At 41.0% G+C, this 25,501-nt stretch overlaps 1 protein-coding gene across 2 annotated transcripts; it reads left to right on the top strand.

Moving 5' to 3' along the window:
• The first annotated feature begins 1,000 nt into the window (after positions 1-1,000).
• LOC124288859 (mucin-6-like) lies at positions 1,001-20,286 on the top strand. Of its 2 annotated transcripts, none has more exons than XM_046725423.1 (10): positions 1,001-1,312; positions 2,339-3,915; positions 4,667-4,765; positions 5,177-5,785; positions 6,355-6,477; positions 10,990-11,160; positions 13,604-13,710; positions 15,537-15,747; positions 17,294-17,587; positions 19,312-20,286. In XM_046725423.1, the coding sequence occupies exons 2-10, from the start codon at positions 2,430-2,432 to the stop codon at positions 19,815-19,817; spliced, it is 3,606 nt and encodes a 1,201-aa protein (XP_046581379.1). In that variant the 5' UTR covers positions 1,001-1,312; positions 2,339-2,429; the 3' UTR covers positions 19,818-20,286. The 2 variants fall into 2 exon arrangements, with proteins under 2 accessions (XP_046581379.1, XP_046581380.1); XM_046725424.1 differs by lacking the exon at positions 1,001-1,312 and having other exon boundaries at positions 2,898-2,978; positions 3,379-3,915.
• Positions 20,287-25,501: the final 5,215 nt, after the last annotated feature.

A 25,501-nucleotide genomic window follows, 5' to 3' on the forward strand; every position in this document is an offset into this window, starting at 1 on the left:
AACACAAATAACATATAGTAAATAATCTACATAAAAGAACCTTGGACTTAACAACGACATTAGTATCTATGTCGAAACGTCGCCCTTCACAGAATAAACATCATTCTTCATAAAAGAACCTTGTTAAGGATCTAGATCTACTCAGCTATGTGTCAACCAGTGAGGCGTTCGACATTTCAAGACAGAAAACCTTGTGCTTGACCTATTTTTCTAATGTTTTGTTCATACTTCACAGTCGCGAGCTTTTTATATGTTATGACAGGAGATTACCGATTTAACTGTTTATATAATTTCATTTGACTATTTCACCACACGTTCTTCTTACAGAGTCACTTTCTCAGTTCGGTACTTAACATCAACCGAACGCCATACCTTATTTAGCATTGTCAGAATTTCTAACTGTGATATATAGATATGCCTCTGTCACAGACAAAACTCAATGTCAGTTTTATTGACACCTAAAATATGTGTCTATGTGTCTGCCTGCCTGTATGCTAATGACAATATGCAATACACAACTTCGATCACTGGCCACATGCAATTTGAACTTAACACCTATCAGGCTATACACCATAAACAAAACGCATTGATTTATAGCTCGTGCACCCAAGTTCTGTCTCTGTCACATTATTACACAGACATGCAGGTGTTACTGTGTTACGGTGTCTGTTGATTGCAAAATGTTATACACAAAAATGAGCATGTATTTACAAAACACAACATCTCTATACACACACAAAGAGCCCTGGGTGTATCGGCAAACTAACCAGCCAATGAAAGACTTAAGTGCACGCCCACCCGCTCTGACTGGGTTCGGTATACCGGGGGCTTCGTTTCGAGGGAAGTAAACCCAAGTACAAAATATTGCACTTTTGATTTGCGACTGTACGCTTATAATTTTGTTTATTTGTTTTTTTCATAATCAGCCATGTATATTATATGTCATGAATAATTGATAATTATGTTTTAATTATGTTTGTTTTTTTGGTTGCCTGTGACCTTTAAATGAACATTATTATCATACGTATCATCATACACAAGCTGAACTTGAACATAGTTCTGTTAGCGGTCAACATATTTAGGGTGCTCAACTTTTTTTCGATTGTAATATGTCGATTCCATATTTACCCATAATCCGAGTTGCCGTTTTGAGATAGTGCCGGTTTAGTCTGACACCGACTGAGTTCAAGGAACTCTCGTACGGGCAGAGTTAAAAAAAAGAGAATATTTCGCGATCAGAAACATTTTAGAACGTGTTTCCCTCACAACCAAAGAATATTCAACGTAAAATAAAGTGAAACACATTACCAAGGTTTGTATCTACTGCACTTGGCTGTATATGTGTCTCCATCGGTAAATGGGTACTGTAGTTGATCAGATCGTCCTGAAACATGGAACTTACACATGAGATGTGTTCTGTCTTTCTTTCATTCTTGTAAACATAACCAAGCGTTTATATTATATTTTGAATGCTTGGTTTTGTAATGCGAGTTCATATTCAGTTGTTCTTGTGTGAAGTATTATGGCATGAAGAATTCGATGGTGTTCATCAATTGATTTCCGAAATCTTGTCTTCTTTAGCTAAGCGTAAGTGTGTTTTAGCGACGTGTGTACAATGTTGTCCGCAGGGTGCATTTCAGTATGTTTTCATGTACCCAGACTTGTATCTTGTATATTGTCATGTACCATTAGTGAATGGAATCATGCACATTAGAAGCAAGAGTTTGTGAAAGGCTGAGATTGTGTATTGTATAAGTACAAGACTTGAAGAAGGGTGCAGCTGGCAGGATAAGAGGCTGGAGACGATGGTACACAGGTCAAGAATAACCAGCAATGCACTAGTCAGTCCTACCCACAGAGATCTGTACTGACTCATACGCTAATGTTGGATACCCATGCCCATATGTAGCTAATCAACTGGATGACTTGTACCGTTCGAAAGCATAATTCATACACAACCCATTATTTGCTTGTGATGATCTGATGTTATTTTGAAACAAAAGCATAAATTCCAGAAAATCTGTGGGTCTAGAGTACATCTAAATGCTTCTGAAATGTATGAGTCCTCCAAAATAGTGTATGGATCAAATAGAAGTGCCATCATTTATAGCTTTAACCACTTTAGTAGAACCCAAAGTCAAGGGTATGGTGCTCTTTGAGACTAGCTAGTGCAGCAAGTCTGAGTGAAATTAAAACATTAATGATGTACCAATTTTACATTTAGCTAAGTATTTTCAGAAATGTCTGCATGATCTAAGCTAGATATGACTTGTCGATTGAATGTTCATATTCTGATGGTATGTTTCATGGAGTTCAAACATCTGTTCTTCCCTTTCAGATATGTCTGAAACAACAGGAGGCATGATGCTGTCCTGTACCTGACTTGATCTCTAACCATACAATGACTGATCGACTTTCAACAAGTGGCCATGACGCTACACACACAGACATGTTGCTGCCTGTTAATGGAGCAGAGGCAGAACACGAAGCTAGTATGCTTCAACAATCTCTCTCTCACCAGGCAGAGTCAGCCATACTTCAACAGTCTCTCTCACCAGGCAGAATCTGAAATGCTCCAACAATCTCTCACTCACCAGGCAGAATCAAATATTCTTCAACAATCTCTCTCTCACCCGTCAGAATCAGAAATGCTCCAACAAACTCTCGCTCACCAGACAGAATCGGACATACTTCAACAATCTATGTCTCACCAGGCAGAGTCAGACATGCTTCAACAATCTCTCTCTCACCAGACAGACTCAAACATGCTTCAACAATCCATGTCTCAGCACACAGAGTCCAGCATGCTCCAGGCAACAATGTCTCATGCACAGAGCTCGGAAGAATCTCTGATTCCAAGTGAAGAACTCCATGGAATGCAGCTCATTGCTGGTGACTGCAACTCTGTGTTACAGTGTGATTTATCCAACTCTCAGACGTCTCTCTCTGTGGAGAGCATGGGTCACAGTTCAACCCAGGTGAGATACAACAGTGCCAGTTCTAATACCATCAGCTCACTCGCTCCGAACTCTAATCTTCAATGTGACTTGTCTGTGTCATCACTGTCTGCTACTTTAAATCCCAGCTCTAGTCAGCTGACCTGTGATGTAAGCACTCCTCAGGTCCAAGTGTCAGCATGTCAGAATTCTTCAGCCCAGCCAACCTATATCACCACCACAGTACCCATCAGCTCCCTTCTTCGACCTGCATTCCCACCAACTAGTACATATGACAGTGTCAGTGAGTCGAGACCTGCGTTCAGCCAGCCTACGATGTCTGCTCCTCTCCAACCCTCTCCCACTGTCAAGCCAGCCATATTACCTAACAACATTCTTCAGCAGGCTATTTCACTGAACTTCCCAGCAAACTTTGTTGCAGCTCTTGCCAGCCTGCCACTTCTACAGTCATCAGGATGTTCACAGGTTCCAGCCACCAACTCGGCTGCCATTCCCTCCCAGAATGTGGTCCCTATAGCACCAGCACCACCTACATCCACCATCTTTCAAGCTATTCCAACGAACATCGTCAACAACCAGAACATTCTGTCGTCCATGAACTCAACGTCAAGTTGTGGCAATTCTGTGGCTTTGCCTTTTTCTCCAGTTTTGCAGAGAATACTGCCAGATACAAACAAACGACCTGACACCGTCACAACTGCCAGCAGCAACACCCCAGGGACTGCCGTGTTGTCAGGGGCAACTGTGTATTGTGCTGGAACCACTCAGGCTCCAATGGACTCGGCATTGCTACCCCACATTATCAACACTGTGTCATCTACCGCAGCAGCTTCAGTGTCACTTGTACATCCTCATCATGCGCTGCCATGTCGTATAACCATGGTAACAAGTGTGGTGACGCCTTCAACTGGGGCTCCATCAACTTCATCTCAAACTATGTTGCCTGTTGGAACACAAGGTATGTTTTGAAAAGTGAAGAAAACGATATTGGCCATTGATCATCGGTAAACTTTAACTTGTTCTTAAGATGGTTGCGGATTTGTGTTTATGATTTATCAAGTTTAAGATGGTAAAAGGTAAAGTATATTAGAGAAAAAATGCCTCTGGTCACAGGATTGCAAGATAAAAATTAGTTGCTAATCTCTTATGTGAAATTATTTTACTATATATAATCTAGTGTCTTGGATCTACATGTATAAGGTTACCATGAGTATGATGGATTAGTAGATTTTCCGCCAACTTCTTCAAGAGAATAAGGTGGCAGGTATATGTTTACTTTGTAAACGGGTTTAAAAAATGTTCACACCATTCGTTTACTTAAATTATACCTGCCTGATGAGAACCTGTGTAATTATCTTATTGAGCCCATAGTAGGTTAAATAGCAAATGAGTGAGTGAGTAGGGTTTTATGTTGCTTTTAGCAATATTCCAGCAATTGTATGACAGAGGACACCACAAATGGTACATATTGTACCCATGTGGGGAATGAAACCCGAAGTCTTCAGCGTGACGAGTGTACACTATAACCACAAGGCTACCCCACCTCTTTTTCAATGTCAGAAAAGTCTGTTTAACTTATTCTTAATTTCAAGATGTATTTAATGACCTTATACTGTAGCTGAATATGTTTGTCATGTTTTTGTCTGCATTTATGTTGCCTGTATCATTGTTTTGGGGAGTGTAGTTTGCAAGCATTTGTGTGTTTTAAGGTGTTACAGTTGCACCTGAGGTATCGGACAGCCCTTCACAGCCTACCACTGGACTGGCACTGACCAGTGACCACCATCAGGCTGCCTCCACCTTCTCATGTAAGTGTGATCCATTTGGTAGCTGACCTGTTCATCCTTGTCTGCCATTTATGATATTATTCAGACTGTTGTTGTGTGCTGTGCCACTAGTGACTTCCTACAGTACCCCACACCATTCCAAGGAAGAAGCATTCTCCTGTGCACTGTGTTATTTTATAATGAGTTTGTAAGTGTTCTCCAGTGCCCCATGTTTTTTGTACTGAGTTTGTAATTGAACGTCATGACACTGGTACACTGTTACCAGAATGATACTGATACCTCAAAATTTGGTTACATTGTTTTTGTTAAATCTTGCCTGTGAGTGAAAATATGGCATACTTTAAGCTCAAAATACTATGATAGGTATGAAAATGCTTTGAATGAAGGGATGTCATATTGAAGTCTACTAATGACTGTAATGTTTGTCTTCAGCTCAGTTTCCAATGCCCGTACCAGTAATGTCTACACAGGAGTCCACCACGCTGGCTGCCAGTGACATGCAGTCTCTACAGACCTGCCTGTCTCACCCCTTCATCCAGTCTCTCAGTCACCACAATCTCGTCACTTCTCTCGGAAATCAGATTGTGTTCAACCCTTCCCGCTCGCAGGGAACATCATCACCATCCTTCCCCCAACTTGCCCCTGTGGACTCACATCAGATGACCCAAGGGCACCTTCTAAGACAGTCTGGTTGTCAACTGCCAGAAACAGATGACCAGTCATCACTGATAGCCAACTCTATGTCCACTCATGCGTCTGCTGCTACTGGAGCCTCCACCCAAGTATCGGGGGAGAACTACCCAGTTCCACCCCCAAGCAGTCTCTCTCCCATGATGCACCTGTCCAATCACTTCCAGACATCTGGCGTGCTGTCCAACGTTGCCCTGTCTCCCTCCGACCCTGCCAGTCAGAACCTGACAACCCGTCTGTACCTTACCAGTCCCCTTACAGTGGTGCCTCTAAATCATGACCCCCAGGGCCGGGACAAGGGGGAGGGGCAGGAGCCAGCAGCACCAGCCTTCACCCTGGCCAACATGTCAGGTGAGTCTCCACACAACATCATGACACTTCATTGTGACTTCATTGAACAATCACCATTCCATAGTCTAAATCCAGAAAGCTGGAGATCTGTGTACATTACAATGAGCTATCACCATTCCATAATCTAAATCCAGAAAGCTGGAGATCCACGTACTTTACTCTGAACTACTGACTGCCTTTAAAAGTGGCATGAAACTAAACTTACTTAATTTCAAATAGAATCTTGACATAGTATATATTTTATTGACTGTTTGGGTACAACTACAGAATACCGGATCCTACCAGCCATATTGTTTAGTGTCATGTCACCCTAAACCCTAACCCTAACCCTAACCCTAACCAAAAGTAAACCTTCAAAGATGGCAGAAGGTATCAGGTATTCTGTAGTCTTACCGCTGTCTGATGTACGACACAGATTCCGTGTAGTTCCCAGGTTTTTTAGATACAGTCATAAGAACTGACATATGCCTGCTTCAAGGTAGACATTATGTACAAAAGTCACTGGCTGTTTTTCTGATGAGATAATCTAGAAATTTCCCAGTAACACTTGTTGATCTTGTTTTGAACAGTGATAGACATGTTGCTGAAGCAGCCATCAGACATACCTGACATGGACCGAGCTGCCCTCCCTCCCAAGGAGACAACGGAACCCAAGCAAGCCCAGGACAACACACCCAAACTATCAGGATTGTGTGAGTAAAAGTCATTGAAATATACACTAGTTGTACAACACACCTAAGCTAACTGGATTATGAATACAGAACAGTCTGCCTGATCACTGCATGTTCTTCTGGTTTTGACCATTTTCCAAAGGTCACAATCTCCTGCTTGTGTTACTTATTTGTCTCAGGTGATATATGTCCCTGGCATCATGTAATTACCACAACAACAAAAATTTCATTTCACTACACAATTCCTTTTCTGTGAGTTTTCGAGCTTGTTAATAGGCCCTCATAGCTTAAATACAGTTGAGTGGGCCATGAAACAACACACAAGGACACACATGTATGTGCACACACTCAAAAACTCACGTAATGAAATTTTAAGAAAGAAATGTAATTTCTGGGCACATTTATAATCATGAAAAAGTTTCCATGATTCTTCTGTCTACCTGTGATCCATTGAAATTTAAACAACCAAAGCCTAAACTTCATGAGAGTGATTCCTGAAATGGTGTCTCAGAAAGTGCTTTCAAAATTCGGATTCAATTTTAAACATTGTTTATTCAACAGCCATAGTGACACATCCATGTCATTTTGCCCTGATGCACTGCCATTTCATCCTTAATCATATCATTACTAGACAACACTGATATGAGGCAGCAACACAGTATCATGTCTTTACTGAAATAGCAAGCAAAGTTAATATACAATAACAAAATTCTCGTAATGATGAATCAAGACAGACATCATGTTGTTTGAAATATCATGAACAATACTGATTTCAGTTCAGTGCCAGTTCTATACATACCCTCTGTTTTGACTACACCTTTTACCATGTTGACACAGTATTGCCACAGTAAATGAGTGTAGTAGTGAGTCAGGCAACGTGTCGTTAGCTCAACTACAGTGTTCATGTACACCATTGGAGCCCCATGGAATAAGCATGGTAAATAATTGAAGGCCTCGTTCACTTTCACTGTTGTGGCAAGTATTCTCACACATTTAATGAATTTACGGGTTTTGTTAAAGATATAACTGAATAGAATAATAGTATTGTGTAAAAACACATACCAAACTGAATTCCATAACAATGTAGATAAGCTACAAGACCTTACTAACGTTCCATAACAGTGTAGATAAGCTACACAGTCTTGCTACCATTCCATAACAATGTAGATAAGCTACAGGGCCGTACTAACATTCCATAACAATGTAGATAAGCTACAGAGCCGTGCTAACATTCCATAACAATGTAGATAAGCGACAGAGCCATGCTAACATTCCATAACAATGTAGATAAGCTACAGAGCCATACTAACATTCCATAACAATGTAGATAAGCTGCAGAGCCATACTAACGTTCCATAACAATGTAGATAAGCTACAGGGCCTTGCTACCATTCCATAACAATGTAGATAAGCTACAGAGCCTTACTAACATTCCATAACAATGTAGATAAGCTACAGAGCCTTACTAACATTCCATAACAATGTAGATAAGCTACAGAGCCTTACTAACATTCCATAACAATGTAGATAAGCTACAGAGCCATACTAACATTCCATAACAATGTAGATAAGCTACAGAGCCATACTAACATTCCATAACAATGTAGATAAGCTACAGAACCATACTAACATTCCATAACAATGTAGATAAGCTACAGAGCCATACTAACATTCCATAACAATGTAGATAAGCTACAGAGCCATGCTAACATTCCATAACAATGTAGATAAGCTACAGAGCCATACTAACATTCCATAACAATGTAGATAAGCTACAGAGCCTTACTAACATGTCCATAACAATGTAGATAAGCTATTGCAATGTAGATACTAACATTCCATAACAATGTAGATAAGCTACAGAACCATAACTAACAGTCCATCAACAATGTAGATAAGCTACAGGGCCTTACTAACATTCCATAACAATGTAGATAAGCTACAGGACCTTACTAACATTCCATAACAATGTAGATAAGCTACAGGACCTTACTAACATTCCAGAACAATGTAGATAAGCTACAGGACCTTACTAACATTCCATAACAATGTAGATAAGCTACAGAGCCATGCTAACATTCCATAACAATGTAGATAAGCTACAGAGCCTTACTAACATTCCATAACAATGTAGATAAGCTACAGGACCTTAAGCTAACATTCCATAACAATGTAGATAAGCTACAGAGCCCTAACATTCCATAACATTCCATTCCACAACAATGTAGATAAGCTACTACAGAGCCATTACTAACATTCCATAACAATGTAGATAAGCTACAGAGATAAGCCAGACTAACATTCCATAACAATGTAGATAAGCTACAGAGCCATACTAACATTCCATAACAATGTAGATAAGCTACAGGGCCTTGCTACCATTCCATAACAATGTAGATAAGCTACAGGACCTTACTAACATTCCATAACAATGTAGATAAGCTACAGAGCCATACTAACATTCCATAACAATGTAGATAAGCTACAGGGCCTTGCTAACATTCCATAACAATGTAGATAAGCTACAGGACCTTACTAACATTCCATAACAATTCCATAACAATGTAGATAAGCTACAGGACCTTACTAACATTCCATAACAATGTAGATAAGCTACAGGACCTTACTAACATTCCATAACAATGTAGATAAGCTACAGGACCTTACTAACATTCCATAACAATGTAGATAAGCTACAGAGCCTTACTAACATTCCATAACAATGTAGATAAGCTACAGGACCTTACTAACATTCCATAACAATGTAGATAAGCTACAGAGCCGTGCTAACATTCCACAACAATGTAGATAAGCTACAGGACCTTGCTAACATTCCATAACAATGTAGATAAGCAATGTAGATAAGCTACACAGAACAATGTAGATACTAACATTCCATAACAATGTAGATAAGCTACAGGACCTTACTAACATTCCATAACAATGTAGATAAGCTACAGGACCTTACTAACATTCCATAACAATGTAGATAAGCTACAGAGCCTTACTAACATTCCATAACAATGTAGATAAGCTACAGAGCCTTACTAACATTCCATAACAATGTAGATAAGCTACAAGACCTTACTAACATTCCATAAAAATGTAGATAAGCTACAGAGCCTTGCTAACATTCCAGAACAATGTAGATAAGCTACAGGACCTTTCCATACTAACGTTCCATAACAATGTAGATAAGCTACAGAGCCATACTAACGTTCCATAACAATGTAGATAAGCTACAGAGCCTTGCTACCATTCCAGAACAATGTAGATAAGCTACAGGACCTTACTAACATTCCATAGCAATGTAGATAAGCTACAGGACCTTACTAACATTCCACAACAATGTAGATAAGCTACAGGACCTTGCTACCATTCCAGAACAATGTAGATAAGCTACAGAGCCTTACTAACATTCCATAACAATGTAGATAAGCTACAGAGCCTTACTAACATTCCATAACAATGTAGATAAGCTACAGGACCTTACTAACATTCCAGAACAATGTAGATAAGCTACAGGACCTTACTAACATTCCATAACAATGTAGATAAGCTACTGAGCCATACTAACGTTCCATAACAATGTAGATAAGCTACAGAGCCTTGCTACCATTCCATAACAATGTAGATAAGCTACAGAGCCATACTAACATTCCAGAACAATGTAGATAAGCTACAGAGCCTTACTAACATTCCATAACAATGTAGATAAGCTACAGAGCCTTGCTAACATTCCATAACAATGTAGATAAGCTACAGAGCCTTACTAACATTCCATAGCAATGTAGATAAGCTACAGGACCTTACTAACATTCCACAGCAATGTAGATAAGCTACAGGACCTTGCTACCATTCCAGAACAATGTAGATAAGCTACAGAGCCTTACTAACATTCCTTAACAATGTAGATAAGCTACAGAGCCATGCTTACATTCCATAATAATGTACATAAGCTACAGAGCCGTGCTAACATTCCATAACAATGTACATAAGCTACAGAGCCATGCTAACATTCCATAACAATGTACATAAGCTACAGAGCCATGCTAACATTCCCTAACAATGTAGATGAGCTACAGGGCCTTGTGGCTCTCTGCTTAGACATTATGTATGAACATTAGCCAAGGCTACAAGATGAGAACTTTCACAGATGCCAGTTTAGACACAATTCAGTGTGTAGACACATACAAGAGCAAACTCATGATGACATGAAAACACAATGCCTTTTGGAAAGTGTATTTCATCTGGGATTAAAATCTCACTGCCTTATTCCGAGAGTGTGGATCCAGATGGGACTTCACCCCCAAAGTATTTGAATCTGTAATTTACTGAGAAAGTTTAATCCCAATGCATGATGATATAATAGACACAACTGCAAATCTACACTAACCACAATGTATTAATGATACAGCACCCCCTCCATAGAGCCACTAGGAAGCAGGCACTTGACCTTTATGGTGGCCGACCTCTGATGGAGTATGTATTGTAACAGTGTGTGGTGTCATTCCTTGACCTGTGTAATTGCAGACTGTGTGGAATGCAACAACAGCTACAAGAACGGATGCACCTACCACAAAATGAACTACACCTTTGTTGCTGACCAACCAGTGCTGCCTCGCGCCAGGCTAACACTGCCAACATGCTTGATCCTGCAAACGTCCCATGTGAAGATTACCGCAGACAATGTCAACAACCTGGGTGGGTACATCTTCTATGATTACTCAAAGCAATTTAAATCACGTTTGTAACGAGATATCATTCTATGTTAAGTAGCTGGCTAGGTATATTTAATGTTTAGCAATGATTTCTGTACGTTATTTCATCATCTATTGTCCCCCGCCGCAACGCGGAACAGGGGACTATGTATTCAGCGGCGTCCTTACGTCCTTCCTTCCGTCCGTACGTCCCAATTCTTGTTAACGCGATATCTCATGAACTGTTGTACCCAATGTCTTCAAATTCGGTGACAGCCTACATTGGGGGATTACCCAGACACCAGTTGATTTGGGTGACCTTGACCTTATCTTCAAGGTCAACATGACACTTTGAACACTTTTCATACTCTTGTTAACGCGACATCTCATGAACTGTTATACCCAATGTCTTCAAATTCGGTGACAGCCTACATTGGGGGATTACCCAGACACCAGTTGATTTGGGTGACCTTGACCTTATCTTCAAGGTCACCATGACACTTTGAACACTTTTCATACTCTTGTTAACGCGACATCTCATGGACTGTTGTACCCAACGTCTTCAAATTTGGTGACAGCCTACATTGGGGAATTACGCAGACACCAGTTTATTTGGGTGACCTTGACCTTATCTTCAAGGTCTTCATGGCACTTTGAACACTTTTCAAGCTCTTGTTAATGCGACATCTCATGGACTGTTGTACCCAATATCTTCAAATTTGGTGACAGCCTACATTGGGTAATTACGCAGACACCAGTTTATTTGGGTGACCTTGACCTTATCTTCAAGGTCTTCATGACACTTTGAACACTTTTCATACTCTTGTTAACGCGACATCTCATGGACTGTTGTACCCAATGTCTTCAAATTTGGTGACAGCCTACATTGGGGGATTACCCAGACACCAGTTGATTTGGGTGACCTTCACCTTATCTTCAAGGTCACCATGACACTTTGAACACTTTTCATACTCTTGTTAACGCGACATCTCATGGACTGTTGTACCCAATATCTTCAAATTCGGTGACAGCCTACATTGGGGGATTACCCAGACACCAGTTGATTTGGGTGACCTTGACCTTATCTTCAAGGTCACCATGACACTTTGAACACTTTTCATACTCTTGTTAACGCGACATCTCATGAACTGTTATACCCAATGTCTTCAAATTCGGTGACAGCCTACATTGGGGGATTACCCAGACACCAGTTGATTTGGGTGACCTTGACCTTATCTTCAAGGTCACCATGACACTTTGAACACTTTTCATACTCTTGTTAACGCGACATCTCATGGACTGTTGTACCCAATGTCTTCAAATTTGGTGACAGCCTACATTGGGGAATTACGCAGACAGCAGTTTATTTGGGTGACCTTGACCTTATCTTCAAGGTCTTCATGGCACTTTGAACACTTTTCAAGCTCTTGTTAATGCGACATCTCATGGACTGTTGTACCCAATATCTTCAAATTTGGTGACAGCCTACATTGGGTAATTACGCAGACACCAGTTTATTTGGGTGACCTTGACCTTATCTTCAAGGTCACCACGACACTTTGACCGCTTTTCAATCTTATTTCAGCTCGATATCTCATAAAACATTGCACACAATGTTTTCAAATATGTTCACAGCCTACATTGGGTGATTATGCAGACCCAGTCATTTCAGGCATCTTGTATGTGACCAAAAATTAAAAAGTAGTAAATATAGATATTCCATTCTTTAGCAGCTGGGGACATTGCCATATCAGTGGCAAACACTTATTATATTATATTTTGGAAGCTTATGCGACTGAAGGGATAGGATGATACCATTTTTCTTACACAAAACTATCTTCTGAAAAGAAACTGTTTCCTTAAAATAAGTGTCAATATTTGATGGATTTGTATAAACTACTAGAACATTTTCATATATAGAGTGGCTGCTAGATGTCTTTGTATGAATTTGTGAAGCCCATTTCTGGTGTCCGCCGCCATGATATAGCTGGAATATTCTTAAAAGCGGCGTAAAACTGAACTCACTCAGTCACTTACTCACTTTGTATGAATTTTATGGATTTGTTTTGTTTTCTTACAGTTTCTCTGCAATCACACATAGAAAATGTATAACCAGGCTTAAAATTTCAAATTAGAACTATCCACTGCAAAGTGTATCTTGTTGGCATGTGTAGTTTGTACAGAACAGTTCATGCAAATCATTGTGTTTATTTCTGAATCATATTTTGGCTATGCATTATTTTTGTTTCTGATTTACTTTCAATTGTTGCTGACATGGTGTGGGCTTTACAAGTTTAATTTCAATCAGTAAACTGGTGATCAAGAGAACAATAGAGCAAGAGTCAATGAAGTAAATCAAAGGAGAAATAACATTAGGGTTTGAAGCATAGGGCAAGTTAGACAATTGGAACAACAGGTTCCTCTCTTACTCAGATTTTCTGTTTCAGGTGTTTTTGCCAATGAGAAGATACTTAAAAAGACAGAGTTTGGTCCACTTGTGGGGAAGATAGTGTCTGAAGACACTTACACCTACACCAGCAGCTTTACCTGGAAGGTGAGTAACTCACAGATGCCCTAGCTACAGACACATGGCTACAGATGCATAGCTAGACACATGGCTACAGATGCCCTAGCTACAGACACATGGCTACAGATGCCCTAGCTACAGACACATGGCTACAGATGCCCTAGCTACAGACACATGGCTACAGATGCATAGCTAGACACATGGCTACAGATGCCCTAGCTACAGACATATGGCTACAGATGCCCTAGCTACAGACACATGGCTACAGATGCCCTAGCTACAGACACATGGCTACAGATGCCCTAGCTACAGACACATGGCTACAAGTACCCTAGCTACAGACACATGGCTACAGATGCCCTAGCTACAGACACATGGCTACAGATGCCCTAGCTACAGACACATGGCTACAGATGCCCTAGCTACAGACACATGGCTACAGATGCATAGCTAGACACATGGCTACAGATGCCCTAGCTACAGACATATGGCTACAGATGCCCTAGCTACAGACACATGGCTACAGATGCCCTAGCTAGACACATGGCTACAGATGCCCTAGCTACAGACACATGGCTACAGACATATAGGCTACAGATGCCCTAGCTACAGACACATGGCTACAACACATGGCTACAAGTACCCTAGCTACAGACACATGGCTACAGATGCCCTAGCTACAGACACATGGCTACAGATGCCCTAGCTACAGACACATGGCTACAAGTACCCTAGCTACAGACACATGGCTACAGGTGTCCTCACTACAGACACATGGCTACAGATGCCCTAGCTACAGACACATGGCTACAGATGCATAGCTAGACACATGGCTACAGATGCCCTAGCTACAGACACATGGCTACAGGTGCCCTGGCTACAGACACATGGCTACAGATACCCTAGCTACAGACACATGGCTACAGATGCCCTAGCTACAGACACATGGCTACAGATGCCCTAGCTACAGACACATGGCTACAGGTGTCCTCGCTACAGACACATGGCTACAGATGCCCTAGCTACAGACACATGGCTACAAGTACCCTAGCTACAGACTCATGGCTACAGATGCCCTAGATACAGACACATGGCTACAGGTGCCCTAGCTACAGACACATTGCTCATTCACTGCTTAGATCAGGGCCCACAGACAATTGGTCTATGAAAGTACAGCTTCGAGTTAGGGGGCCTACAGACAATTGATTTATGAAAGTACAGCTTAGAGTCACAGTGCCTACAGACAATTGATTTATGAAAGTAGTTTCGAGTCACAGGTATACAGACAGTTGGTTTATGAAAGTACAGCTTCGAGTCACAGGGTTTACAAACAATGGGTTTATAAACAAACAACTTAGAGCCACGGGGCTTACAGACACCCAGCATGCAGATACAAAGCTTACAGAGAGTTGCATAAAAAGTTGGATCCAGATAGTATCTTGATTCATCCACTCTGTGGCAGAACTCTGTTGACCTGGTATTGACCTGATCATACTTTGGCCAACACCAAAGATGTTTGCAATGGGATGTTGTGTTGCCCAGGTTTCAAGCATGCCTATGCTCTGCCCAAATCTTTGATTATCAAATGACTCCTTCGATGCTGATTGGGCAAAAATGTATTCAGTTGTTACAGTCCTCAGTAGCAAATGTTGTTCTCTCTGAAAATACATTTCCAAGCACCTCATGCACATATTGCACATGACTGCATGCCTCTTTCAGTTTGTCAGGAGATTTATGACCAACAGGGTTTAACCAGTCAATGTGCATGGGGATATTTCAATCTTATTTATTGGAATCTTTTTCAAAACTTGATCAATAGCAAACGTTTAGCAGTATATTATTATGTATGTCAGATATTCTACAGTGACCACCACAGCGTGGTTGACGTAAGCGATGAAGCAGAGTGTAACTGGCTGATGTATGTGAAGCCGGCACCTACACTGCAGGACCAGAATGTGGTGGTCTACCAACGGGGTGCAGAGCTGTACTTTGTAACTAACAAGGATATAGAGGCTGGATCAGAGATGCTTTTCTGGTTTGCTAAAGACTACGCAAAACTCTTAGGTTAGTGATCCTGCTGGAAGGGTAATGATACGAAAATAAGTATTGAGAACATGGGTTGATTTGTTTCTTTGCCTCACATAAAAAGCTATTTGTTTCTGACTATGCAAAGGTGCAGTACAACGTTATACCTTGATATTGAGAATTATTACCCACGTGGTCAACGTATGGGTAGTTGCATACTAATCTCGTACGTCACACGAGTGTCGTATCGCGTTGACCTATGTCGTAACGACTTGACCTGAGATTTTAACGATTTGATTGGATAACCGATGACCTCTCAGTTAGGTCACGTTGTGACGGAACTACTTGTTCATTCATAACAAACACGTGAATTCATTCATTCTACAACTTAGATGCATTGTGGGAATGTAAACATTGTGAACGTTGCTGTGTCACTGTTTAATTGTGAGTCTAACTGAGACATTATATCCGTCGAAAAACATAAACGCAATGTTTTCACCAGTGATGTTAGCCGAGTAAAGCAGTTGCAAATCAAGGCACGGGGTCCTACGGAGTAGTTTACTGTAGGAGGCTGTACGAGAGGCAACTGACATGCATCGTGACGTCAGTTACCAAGGGGACAGACGAGAATGGCGTATTGATGTCAATACAGTGTGAAGTCATGCAAAAGTGTACGTCAGAACAAAATTCTTCCGCAACCTCTTTATGAAACCGGTTTCGGTTTGAAACCACAGCTACGCTATTTTGTCAATTTAATGCATGTAAGACCTGGGTAATAAATAAAATACCACACGAGGTCTCATTACATACAAATTATACGAAACTCGTGACCTTCCTATGGTTTCTGACCTCGCTTTCGCTCGGTCAGATACCATAGGAAGGACACTCGTTTCGTATAATTCGTATGTAATGAGACCTCGTGTAGTATTCTCTATTTATCGCATCAGATTAGTTCAGCCAACTACTTACATAATTAACAATTATTTAATGAATTGTTGTCATATTTGGGTAATGGCATCTTTGTTTATAAGGAAGGTGCAGTGCAGTGTTTGATACAGAGCTTTATTGTTCCAAAAGTGTTAACACAAACACAAAATCAACACAGGTATGTTTAATTATTCAAAATGACCACAGCCAAAGACATGTGGCCTTTCATATTAGGGTACCAGCTGACATAAAGTGGTTTTAACCTGGACCATGGACCTCTCAGAAAAAAAATGTCTCTTTACTGTTTCTGTGAACTTTCACAAATGTATGATGCTTTTCAGGGTTCAGATAAAAATTACTAGTAGACCAAATATGACATGTTATAATCAAAGTGATAGATATGAATGTACATTTTATTCAATTATCAATAAGTCCCATAGACAAAAAACTATTACAATGACATGGTCTCTGGGGAATATGAAGAGAACCTCCCTGTATTCCTTTGAACTATTTTTGTATAGCATTAAATAGGTGGAAAATGCAAGTTCACGATACTGTTATAATACTATATAAATAGTTTCCCAAAGGTGTTTTTGAGCTGCTGTATTGAGGTAGTACATATCTCCATATGGTCACCCATAGTATATTGCGTGTGCAGGCCTGCCAGCCAAGCCCAGCCAACTGTGGCCCTCCAACTGCCCCTTCTGTCATGTGTGCAGTAAAGTGTTCAGTGATTGGAAGAGCCTAAGCAGACACATGAAGACAGACCACCCCAACTCCAGCTCCCGCCGCTGGCCGTGTCAGATGTGTAACAGACGCTTCACGTCCACCACCAAGCTGAAGACCCACATGGTGGCCCTGCACATGAGGCTCAAGCCATTCTCCTGCTCACACTGTGGCAAGAAGTTCTCCGACCAGAGCAATCTCCGCCAGCACCTCAACATACATACAGGTAGGGTTGAGACAGTCACAAAATATTTGTGGTTACATAGGAAAGTTTGGAAAGTTATTTTGAATTGACACCAAAAGTTACCAATACGTAAGTGAGCTATTGAGGGCTGTAGGCATCACAGGGAGTGACAATTGAGGATGAGGTCAGATCAACCAACATGATGTAGTTTGTAGTAGAGTTGGACCATTAGGGAGAGTTGTTTAGAGAGGATGAGGACAGATCAACCAACATGATGTAGTAGAGTCAAACCATTGTCAGGGAGAGTTCTTTAGAGAGGATGAGGTCACATCAACCAACATGATGTAATAGAGTCAAACCGTTGTCAGGGAGAGTTGTTTAGAGAGGATCAGGTCAGATCAACCAACATGATGTAGTAGAGTCAAACCATTGTCAGGGAGAGTTGTTTAGAGAGGATGAGGTCAGATCAACCAACATGATGTAGTAGAGTCAAACCGTTGTCAGGGAGAGTTGTTTAGAGAGGATGAGGTCAGATCAACCAACATGATGTAGTAGAGTCAAACCATTGTCAGGGAGAGTTCTTTAGAGAGGATGAGAGGATCAGATCAACCAACATGATGTAGTAGAGTCAAACCATTGTCAGGGAGAGTTGTTTAGAGAGGATGAGGTCAGATCAACCAACATGATGTAGTAGAGTCAAACCATTGTCAGGGAGAGTTGTTTAGAGAGGATGAGGTCAGATCAACCAACATGATGTAGTAGAGTCAAACCATTGTCAGGGAGAGTTGTTTAGAGAGGATGAGGTCAGATCAACCAACATGATGTAGTAGAGTCAAACCGCTTGTCAGGAGAGTTGTTTAGAGAGGATGAGGTCAGATCAACCAACATGATGTAGTGAGAGTCAAACCATTGTCAGGGAGAGTTGTTTAGAGAGGATGAGGTCAGATCAACCAACATGATGTAGTAGAGTCAAACCATTGTCAGGGAGAGTTGTTTAGAGAGGATGAGGTCAGATCAACCAACATGATGTAGTAGAGTCAAACCGCTGTCAGGAGAGTTGTTTAGAGAGGATCAGGTCACATCAACCAACATGATGTAGTGAGAGTCAAACCGTTGTCAGGAGAGTTGTTGTTTAGAGAGGATGAGGTCAGATCAACCAACATGATGTAGTAGAGTCAAACCATTGTCAGGGAGAGTTGTTTAGAGAGGATGAGGTCAGATCAACCAACATGATGTAGTGAGAGTCAAACCGTTGTCAGGGAGAGTTGTTTAGAGAGGATGAGGTCAGATCAACCAACATGATGTAGTAGAGTCAAACCGTTGTCAGGGAGAGTTGTTTAGAGAGGATCAGGTCACATCAACCAACATGATGTAGTAGAGTCAAACCATTGTCAGGGAGAGTTGTTTAGAGAGGATGAGGTCACATCAACCAACATGATGTAGTGAGAGTCAAACCGTTGTCAGGGAGAGTTGTTTAGAGAGGATGAGGTCAGATCAACCAACATGATGTAGTGGAGTCAAACCGTTGTCAGGGAGAGTTGTTTAGATGCAGCAGGCTTGATACAGAGACAAAGTTTGCTTGCAACATTTACTATGATTCATAATCTTTTATTATTTCGTTAGGCCTGCAAACTGGGTGACCTCTTTTCTTGACCATTTTGTTTCTCTTTCATGCAGTATTAAAAATGACACAATACTCTGATTTATATTTCCTTTCAATTAAAACATGTTGGTAAATATTAGATAATATGTCATCATTGTTTCAGGTGAACGGAAGTTTACTTGTGACATCTGCAGCAAGTCGTTTCGTCAGAAGGCCCATCTTCAGTCTCACATGATCATCCACACTGGTGGAGAAGGACTCCAGTGTCGATTCTGCTCAGCAAAGATAGCTCGCCCCTCTGACCTGAAATCTCATGAACTAAAGCACACCAAGGAGAAGTGCTATCCCTGTGCTCTGTGTGTGAAGGTTTTCTACAGGCTGGCCAACTACAAGAAACACATGCTGGTGCACAACAAGGAACGCAACTTCACGTGTGTTGAGTGCGGCAAGTCCTTCTACTCCAAGTACCACCTGACCCGTCACCTCAAGAGCTGCAAGAATGCCAAGCTGGGGGAGACCCAAGGGCTCGGGGGAAGCGAGGAGAACCTGTTCAGTACATTGGACAGAGACCCACAAGTGGAGATTGACATTGTGCGTGATGACAATATCATAATGAATACAACCACTGGTATATGTGCACGTCTCCGCAATCAGAGGCAGGAGAGATGACACACAGTAGCAGTGTATTGACTTTACACACGCATGCACACACACATGCATCCCTAAATCTCTGTTCAGGATCAGCCCGGCTGCCTCTTCCTGTCAATCTACACTCAAATGTGCATGCGCACGCACGCACACACGCAGACCATCACATGCATATCTGTCATTTAATGCTTACAACTTTTAGGTATCACCTTCATTGTCAAGAATTCATTTGTGGGGTACTGTGTCTTCCACTTCTAACACCCAAACTATACTAGAGCTCATTGTAATTGCTAACACTGGAAGAAACTGGGAAGAATGGTATTCAGTTGATTGTGGGTGGGTAGCTAATTAAATCTGAGTCAACTGTTGTTAAACCTGAAACAATACTCATTGTTGGCATCGTGTTAGTGATGGACATGGTTGTGTTATTATTATTATTTGTGACGACATACATGTAGAGTGTAACAAATAAATTGCTGGTAGACATTTATTGCAGATTTGATAATATTGCATACAGAACTACTATAGTACTGTCGGAAATAGAAACAAACTGTTTTTTAGGCTGTTACTCTGTATCCCTAAAATTTACACAATTGCAAATAGCATATGTCGAAATAACCCACTTCGGCCTAACTGGGCGTTCAGTGGGATGCGTAATACAATATCCAGAAAATCATGTTTACTCGTAAAATCGGGCAAAACTTAGAAAAAAGCTGAATAGCTGCTGAAAACAAAAGATCAGACTATAGATGGCAATTTGGTCGCTCAGCCAGGTATGACGAAGCACCGTCGACTCACCTGGCATGAAATGCACGTGCTGCCTACAGGCACAAGGGGTCATCTCAAAGATATTTTGTGCTTTTTCATGTGAGTTGACTATGTCTCATCTATTGATTAACATCTAACGTGTCTTTTTTTCATATAGTTTCATATAGTTTATGTTGAGATATGTAAAAGAGTATGATACCCCGAAAACCATAGAAACGCATCGTAGTATATAGGTGGCATGACCACCCAAAGATCGACAGGACTGGATATTATTTGTAAATTGTTATGACGTGCCGTGTACCTCCTAAAGGATTATCTTATCTTAGCTGATATCTCTATCCCCAAGCCCGACCCAATGTTTTGCTTTTGAGATGACCCCTCCTATCTGTTTCTTTTTATAGTGACAGTGAGAATGCATGCTAGCTACAACCTTAATAGTTTCGGCATAAAAGTTATTATTTTTTACGTCAGCTATTGTTTATAATGAATCTACGTCTAATTTCAAATTGGGCATTCAAAGTGTCATTTGTAATACAATATCGTCGCACACTAATTTGCATAAAGCCATGGTCTGTTCCAAATAAGTCTTTTTGGACTAAGAAAAAACCCGCATTGCCCATTTCTGCACTAATTTCCCCTCAGTAAAGTCCCTTTTCTCCGTTTACTATCTCTCTACCACTGAGACTGTAGTTAGGCCGAACTTAGATTAACAGATATAATTTCACACTTTCACATATCAACTACATAAATTGTAGAGATACATGAGAAAATACAGTTTTTTTTCTATTTCCGACAGCACTTTAGTATTTCTATGCTGCATAGATCACTGAGTGCATGTTGTGTACAAACATTCATCCAGCATAAGTGTTGGTATAAGTTCATGAATGCTGGACTTGTTACCTACTCCAGAGAGTAAACACAGCACCATGAAGTAGGGCTTCCACGGGTACTCGAGTACTCGAGGACGAGTCAGGTTTAGCTGGACTCGAGTCCATTTTCAAGGACTCGAGGACTCGAAAAGGGGAGATAACTCGAATTATTGACGTTGACGGACTGTCTGCCATGTGCTAAGCATGAGCGGCCGTTAACGTCTAATATTAAGAAAAAGATATTACTTTATTATCCCAGAGGAAATTCTCATACATCCAAACTGTCTCAAAATGAATATATACACAGTTCACAAAAATATACACAATAATTACATGCTCATAATGAATGCTATTTACAAATAAAACTAACATGATATAATTTAATTAACCACATAGGTAAAGAGGCTGAATAATTCTAGTTCTAATCACATGATGGTGATTCAAAATATTTGTTGCATTCACGAATACTTGATGGTATGAAAGACTGTCGAGCTCTGTTTTGAGGGAAGGTAATCGACAGCAGCGTCCAGAAGGAAGTAGTTCAAAATGGTGAGATCAAATATGTCAACTATCAAATCAAATTTTAGCTGCCTTTTTGAATATACTCGAAATACACTCTAGAAATTTTGCAAGCAGTATTAACAATTTTGAAAAGTCTGTTTTGTTGCGATGAGACAGATCCCCATACCAACATAAATTGTAGGTCAACACACTTTGAAAAAAGGTTTGATAAAAAACTGTCATTACGGTTTTGTCAATGCCTTGACGATAATAGTGTTCAGAATCAGAAATTAGGCCAGTAACAGTGGCGTCATCTGCAAATTTCACAGTAAACAAGTCATATATTGACAAGTAACAGTCATTGGTATACAAAACGAAGAGTACGGATGAAGTAACACAGCCATGTGGATTCCAGTAGAGGTTGAGAGAAAAGAAGATTGATAGCCATTGACACTGACATACTGAGTTCTATGTACCCTGAATTCTTTAACCCATCTGCTAATGTTTTTATTAACACCTAAATTAAATAGTTTATTCCTCACACGGTGTGGCTGTATGGTATTAGTTGTTACAAGTCTGCAGATGAGAGTAAATATTATACATCGATTGACATTTCACTTCTTAAAATGATTAGGTAACTATCTTGACAATTGATCGTTTGCTTGAAAGGTATGAATTTCGAGTACTCGGGTCCGAGTCGAGTCTCACCCCTCCAGTACTCGAGTCCAAAAATATGGACTCGTTGAAGCCCTACCATGAAGAGCATGAATTGTTTGTAGTTGATATAGTTGCATGTTTGAATAGTTTCAGCTGGGGACTTTTGTATAGCGACACTTGATTCATGAATGAGGCTGGCCCAACAAAGGACAGTGATCAGGTTGAATCTGGGATCACAGGTTTCTTACCAGGCCTAAGGGAAGCAACTCAGTGCAGAGAATGTGAGGACCTCCGATGCCTGGGCCACTCCTGTTCACACTGAAGTCCCTGCTGAGTTAACACGGGCTCGTACACCTTAGAGCATACCGACGGCCAAAACATGGTTAAAGGCTGAGAAAGGCTAAATAGGTCTCAAGTCCACCATACTATCACCGACGGCCAAAACAGGGTTAAAGGCTGAGAAAGGCTAAATAGGTCTCAAGTCCACCATACTATCACCGACGGCCAAAACAGGGTTAAAGGCTGAGAAAGGCTAAATAGGTCTCAAGTCCACCATACTATCACCGACGGCCAAAACAGGGTTAAAGGCTGAGAAAGGCTAAATAGGTCTCAAGTCCACCATACTATCACCGACGGCCAAAACAGGGTTAAAGGGCTGAGAAAGGCTAAAAATAGGTCTCAAGTCCACCATACTATCACCGACGGCCAAAACAGGGTTAAAGGCTGAGAAAGGCTAAATAGGTCTCAAGTCCACCATACTATCACCGACGGCCAAAACAGGGTTAAAGGCTGAGAAAGGCTAAAGTCCACCATACTATCACCGACGGCCAAAACAGGGTTAAAGGCTCTAAGTCCACCATACTATCACCGACGGCCAAAACAGGGTTAAAGGCTGAGAAAGGCTAAATAGGTCTCAAGTCCACCATACTATCACCGACGGCCAAAACAGGGTTAAAGGCTGAGAAAGGCTAAATAGGTCTCAAGTCCACCATACTATCACCGACGGCCAAAACAGGGTTAGAGGCTGAGAAAGGCTAAATAGGTCTCAAGTCCACCATACTATCACCGACGGCCAAAACAGGGTTAAAGGCTGAGAAAGGCTAAATAGGTCTCAAGTCCACCATACTATCACCGACGGCCAAAACAGGGTTAAAGGCTGAGAAAGGCTAAATAGGTCTCAAGTCCACCATACTATCACCGACGGCCAAAACAGGGTTAAAGGCTGAGAAAGGCTAAATAGGTCTCAAGTCCACCATACTATCACCGACGGCCAAAACAGGGTTAAAGGCTGAGAAAGGCTAAATAGGTCTCAAGTCCACCATACTATCACCGACGGCCAAAACAGGGTTAAAGGCTGAGAAAGGCTAAATAGGTCTCAAGTCCACCATACTATCACCGACGGCCAAAACAGGGTTAAAGGCTGAGAAAGGCTAAATAGGTCTCAAGTCCACCATACTATCACCGACGGCCAAAACAGGGTTAAAGGCTGAGAAAGGCTAAATAGGTCTCAAGTCCACCATACTATCACCTACGGTCAAAACAATTTTTACTCCAGATGTGACGGAAAATTTTACATCCCACCGCTGCCACCAAAATGACACATACTAGAGTAAACACAAAACCAGATTTAACAGTTAATATAATTTATTAACTAAATTTACCCTATTGACAATAGTTAATATAGGCTTGCATCACAACTTCATTCTCACATCACTAAACACACCCTCACACTCTTTCCCCTACACACCCAAACAAGCACATCATACCTCACCATTCACATATACTCACATACACTCACATCAATACTCAAAATATCACAACACCACAATTGTCTTTTTAAAGAAACACACAACAATTCATATGATTATGTCATGTACATGGAAGATGGAATAAGTAAACAATTCATTAAAAGCACAAATCAGTTGCATACTGTATAAATCACTGACGATGTTATTGTCACCACATGTGGGGTTTCCAGACAGTTCAGGTCTTTGGTGGTAGGTTAAGGGTCCTTCCCCTGCATGTAAGTCTGTACACACTTTGGCGGCATGTCCATATGATTCCTGTTGATCAGTTGGTACAGCCTTACTGACGGGGCACGCCACTCTCCCCAGATACACAGATGTTACTTCACATCCACGGGCGGCATGTCAGGGTCGATCCCAAACGATCGGCGGGACAGCCTTACGGGGTGTAACACCTACCCCGGACACTGGATACAAAAAGCACACCATGTACTTGGTGACTTTACATGTACACTATCTATATTTCTATATATATACATATATATAGATCACATACACAGGATATGTTTACAGGGCTGTTTTACAGTCACTTGATACACAACACTACCACTATACATTACACGTGACCTGCTGAATGAATATCATCATTACGCCAGTATACTAACTTAGAGACATTCTCAAAATGTCACATACTGATCACAATTCCATCATATTACTAACCACAGCAATAATATTACCTATATTTCACCTAAGTTATAGTTACATGCTTTAAGGTGAAATACCAATAATCTTACTATATATATATATACAATTCATAGTCATATTCTGACTGAAACATAACATAACATTATCATACTCACACCAGTTGAATATTCAGGAAAACCAGCCAACCTGACACGCACATACACTTTCCAACTGGCTGCCCACTCACAACTCTCAAATCAGTCCTTATATACCACCCAAGCTTACTACCCAGATACATACAATGGCTCTCATACTGCACACCCCAACACAGACACTCGCTCACCGCTTACATCACTGCTCCAGCTAGCCTCTTTTCACTCCCAATTTCTCACACCTCAGACATAGAATAAAACATATTACACTAATTGTGATCTTGACACCTGACTGTGCATGGTACAGGGTTGTAACATTAGACCTGCTG

The sequence above is a fragment of the Haliotis rubra genome, unplaced genomic scaffold (genome assembly GCF_003918875.1).
Source record: "Haliotis rubra isolate DU_JTF1 unplaced genomic scaffold, ASM391887v1 Scf427, whole genome shotgun sequence".
In the NCBI taxonomy this organism is placed as follows: Eukaryota; Metazoa; Mollusca; class Gastropoda; order Lepetellida; family Haliotidae; genus Haliotis; species Haliotis rubra.

Excerpts from the sequence above, each read along its gene's own strand:
- LOC124288859 (XM_046725423.1), top strand. The coding sequence starts at position 2,430 with ATGACGCTACACACACAGACATGTTGCTGCCTGTTAATGGAGCAGAGG. Across the intron at positions 3,916-4,666 it reads GTTGCCTGTTGGAACACAAG|GTGTTACAGTTGCACCTGAG; the intron begins GTATGTTTTGAA and ends GTGTGTTTTAAG. Across the intron at positions 17,588-19,311 it reads GCACCTCAACATACATACAG|GTGAACGGAAGTTTACTTGT; the intron begins GTAGGGTTGAGA and ends TCATTGTTTCAG.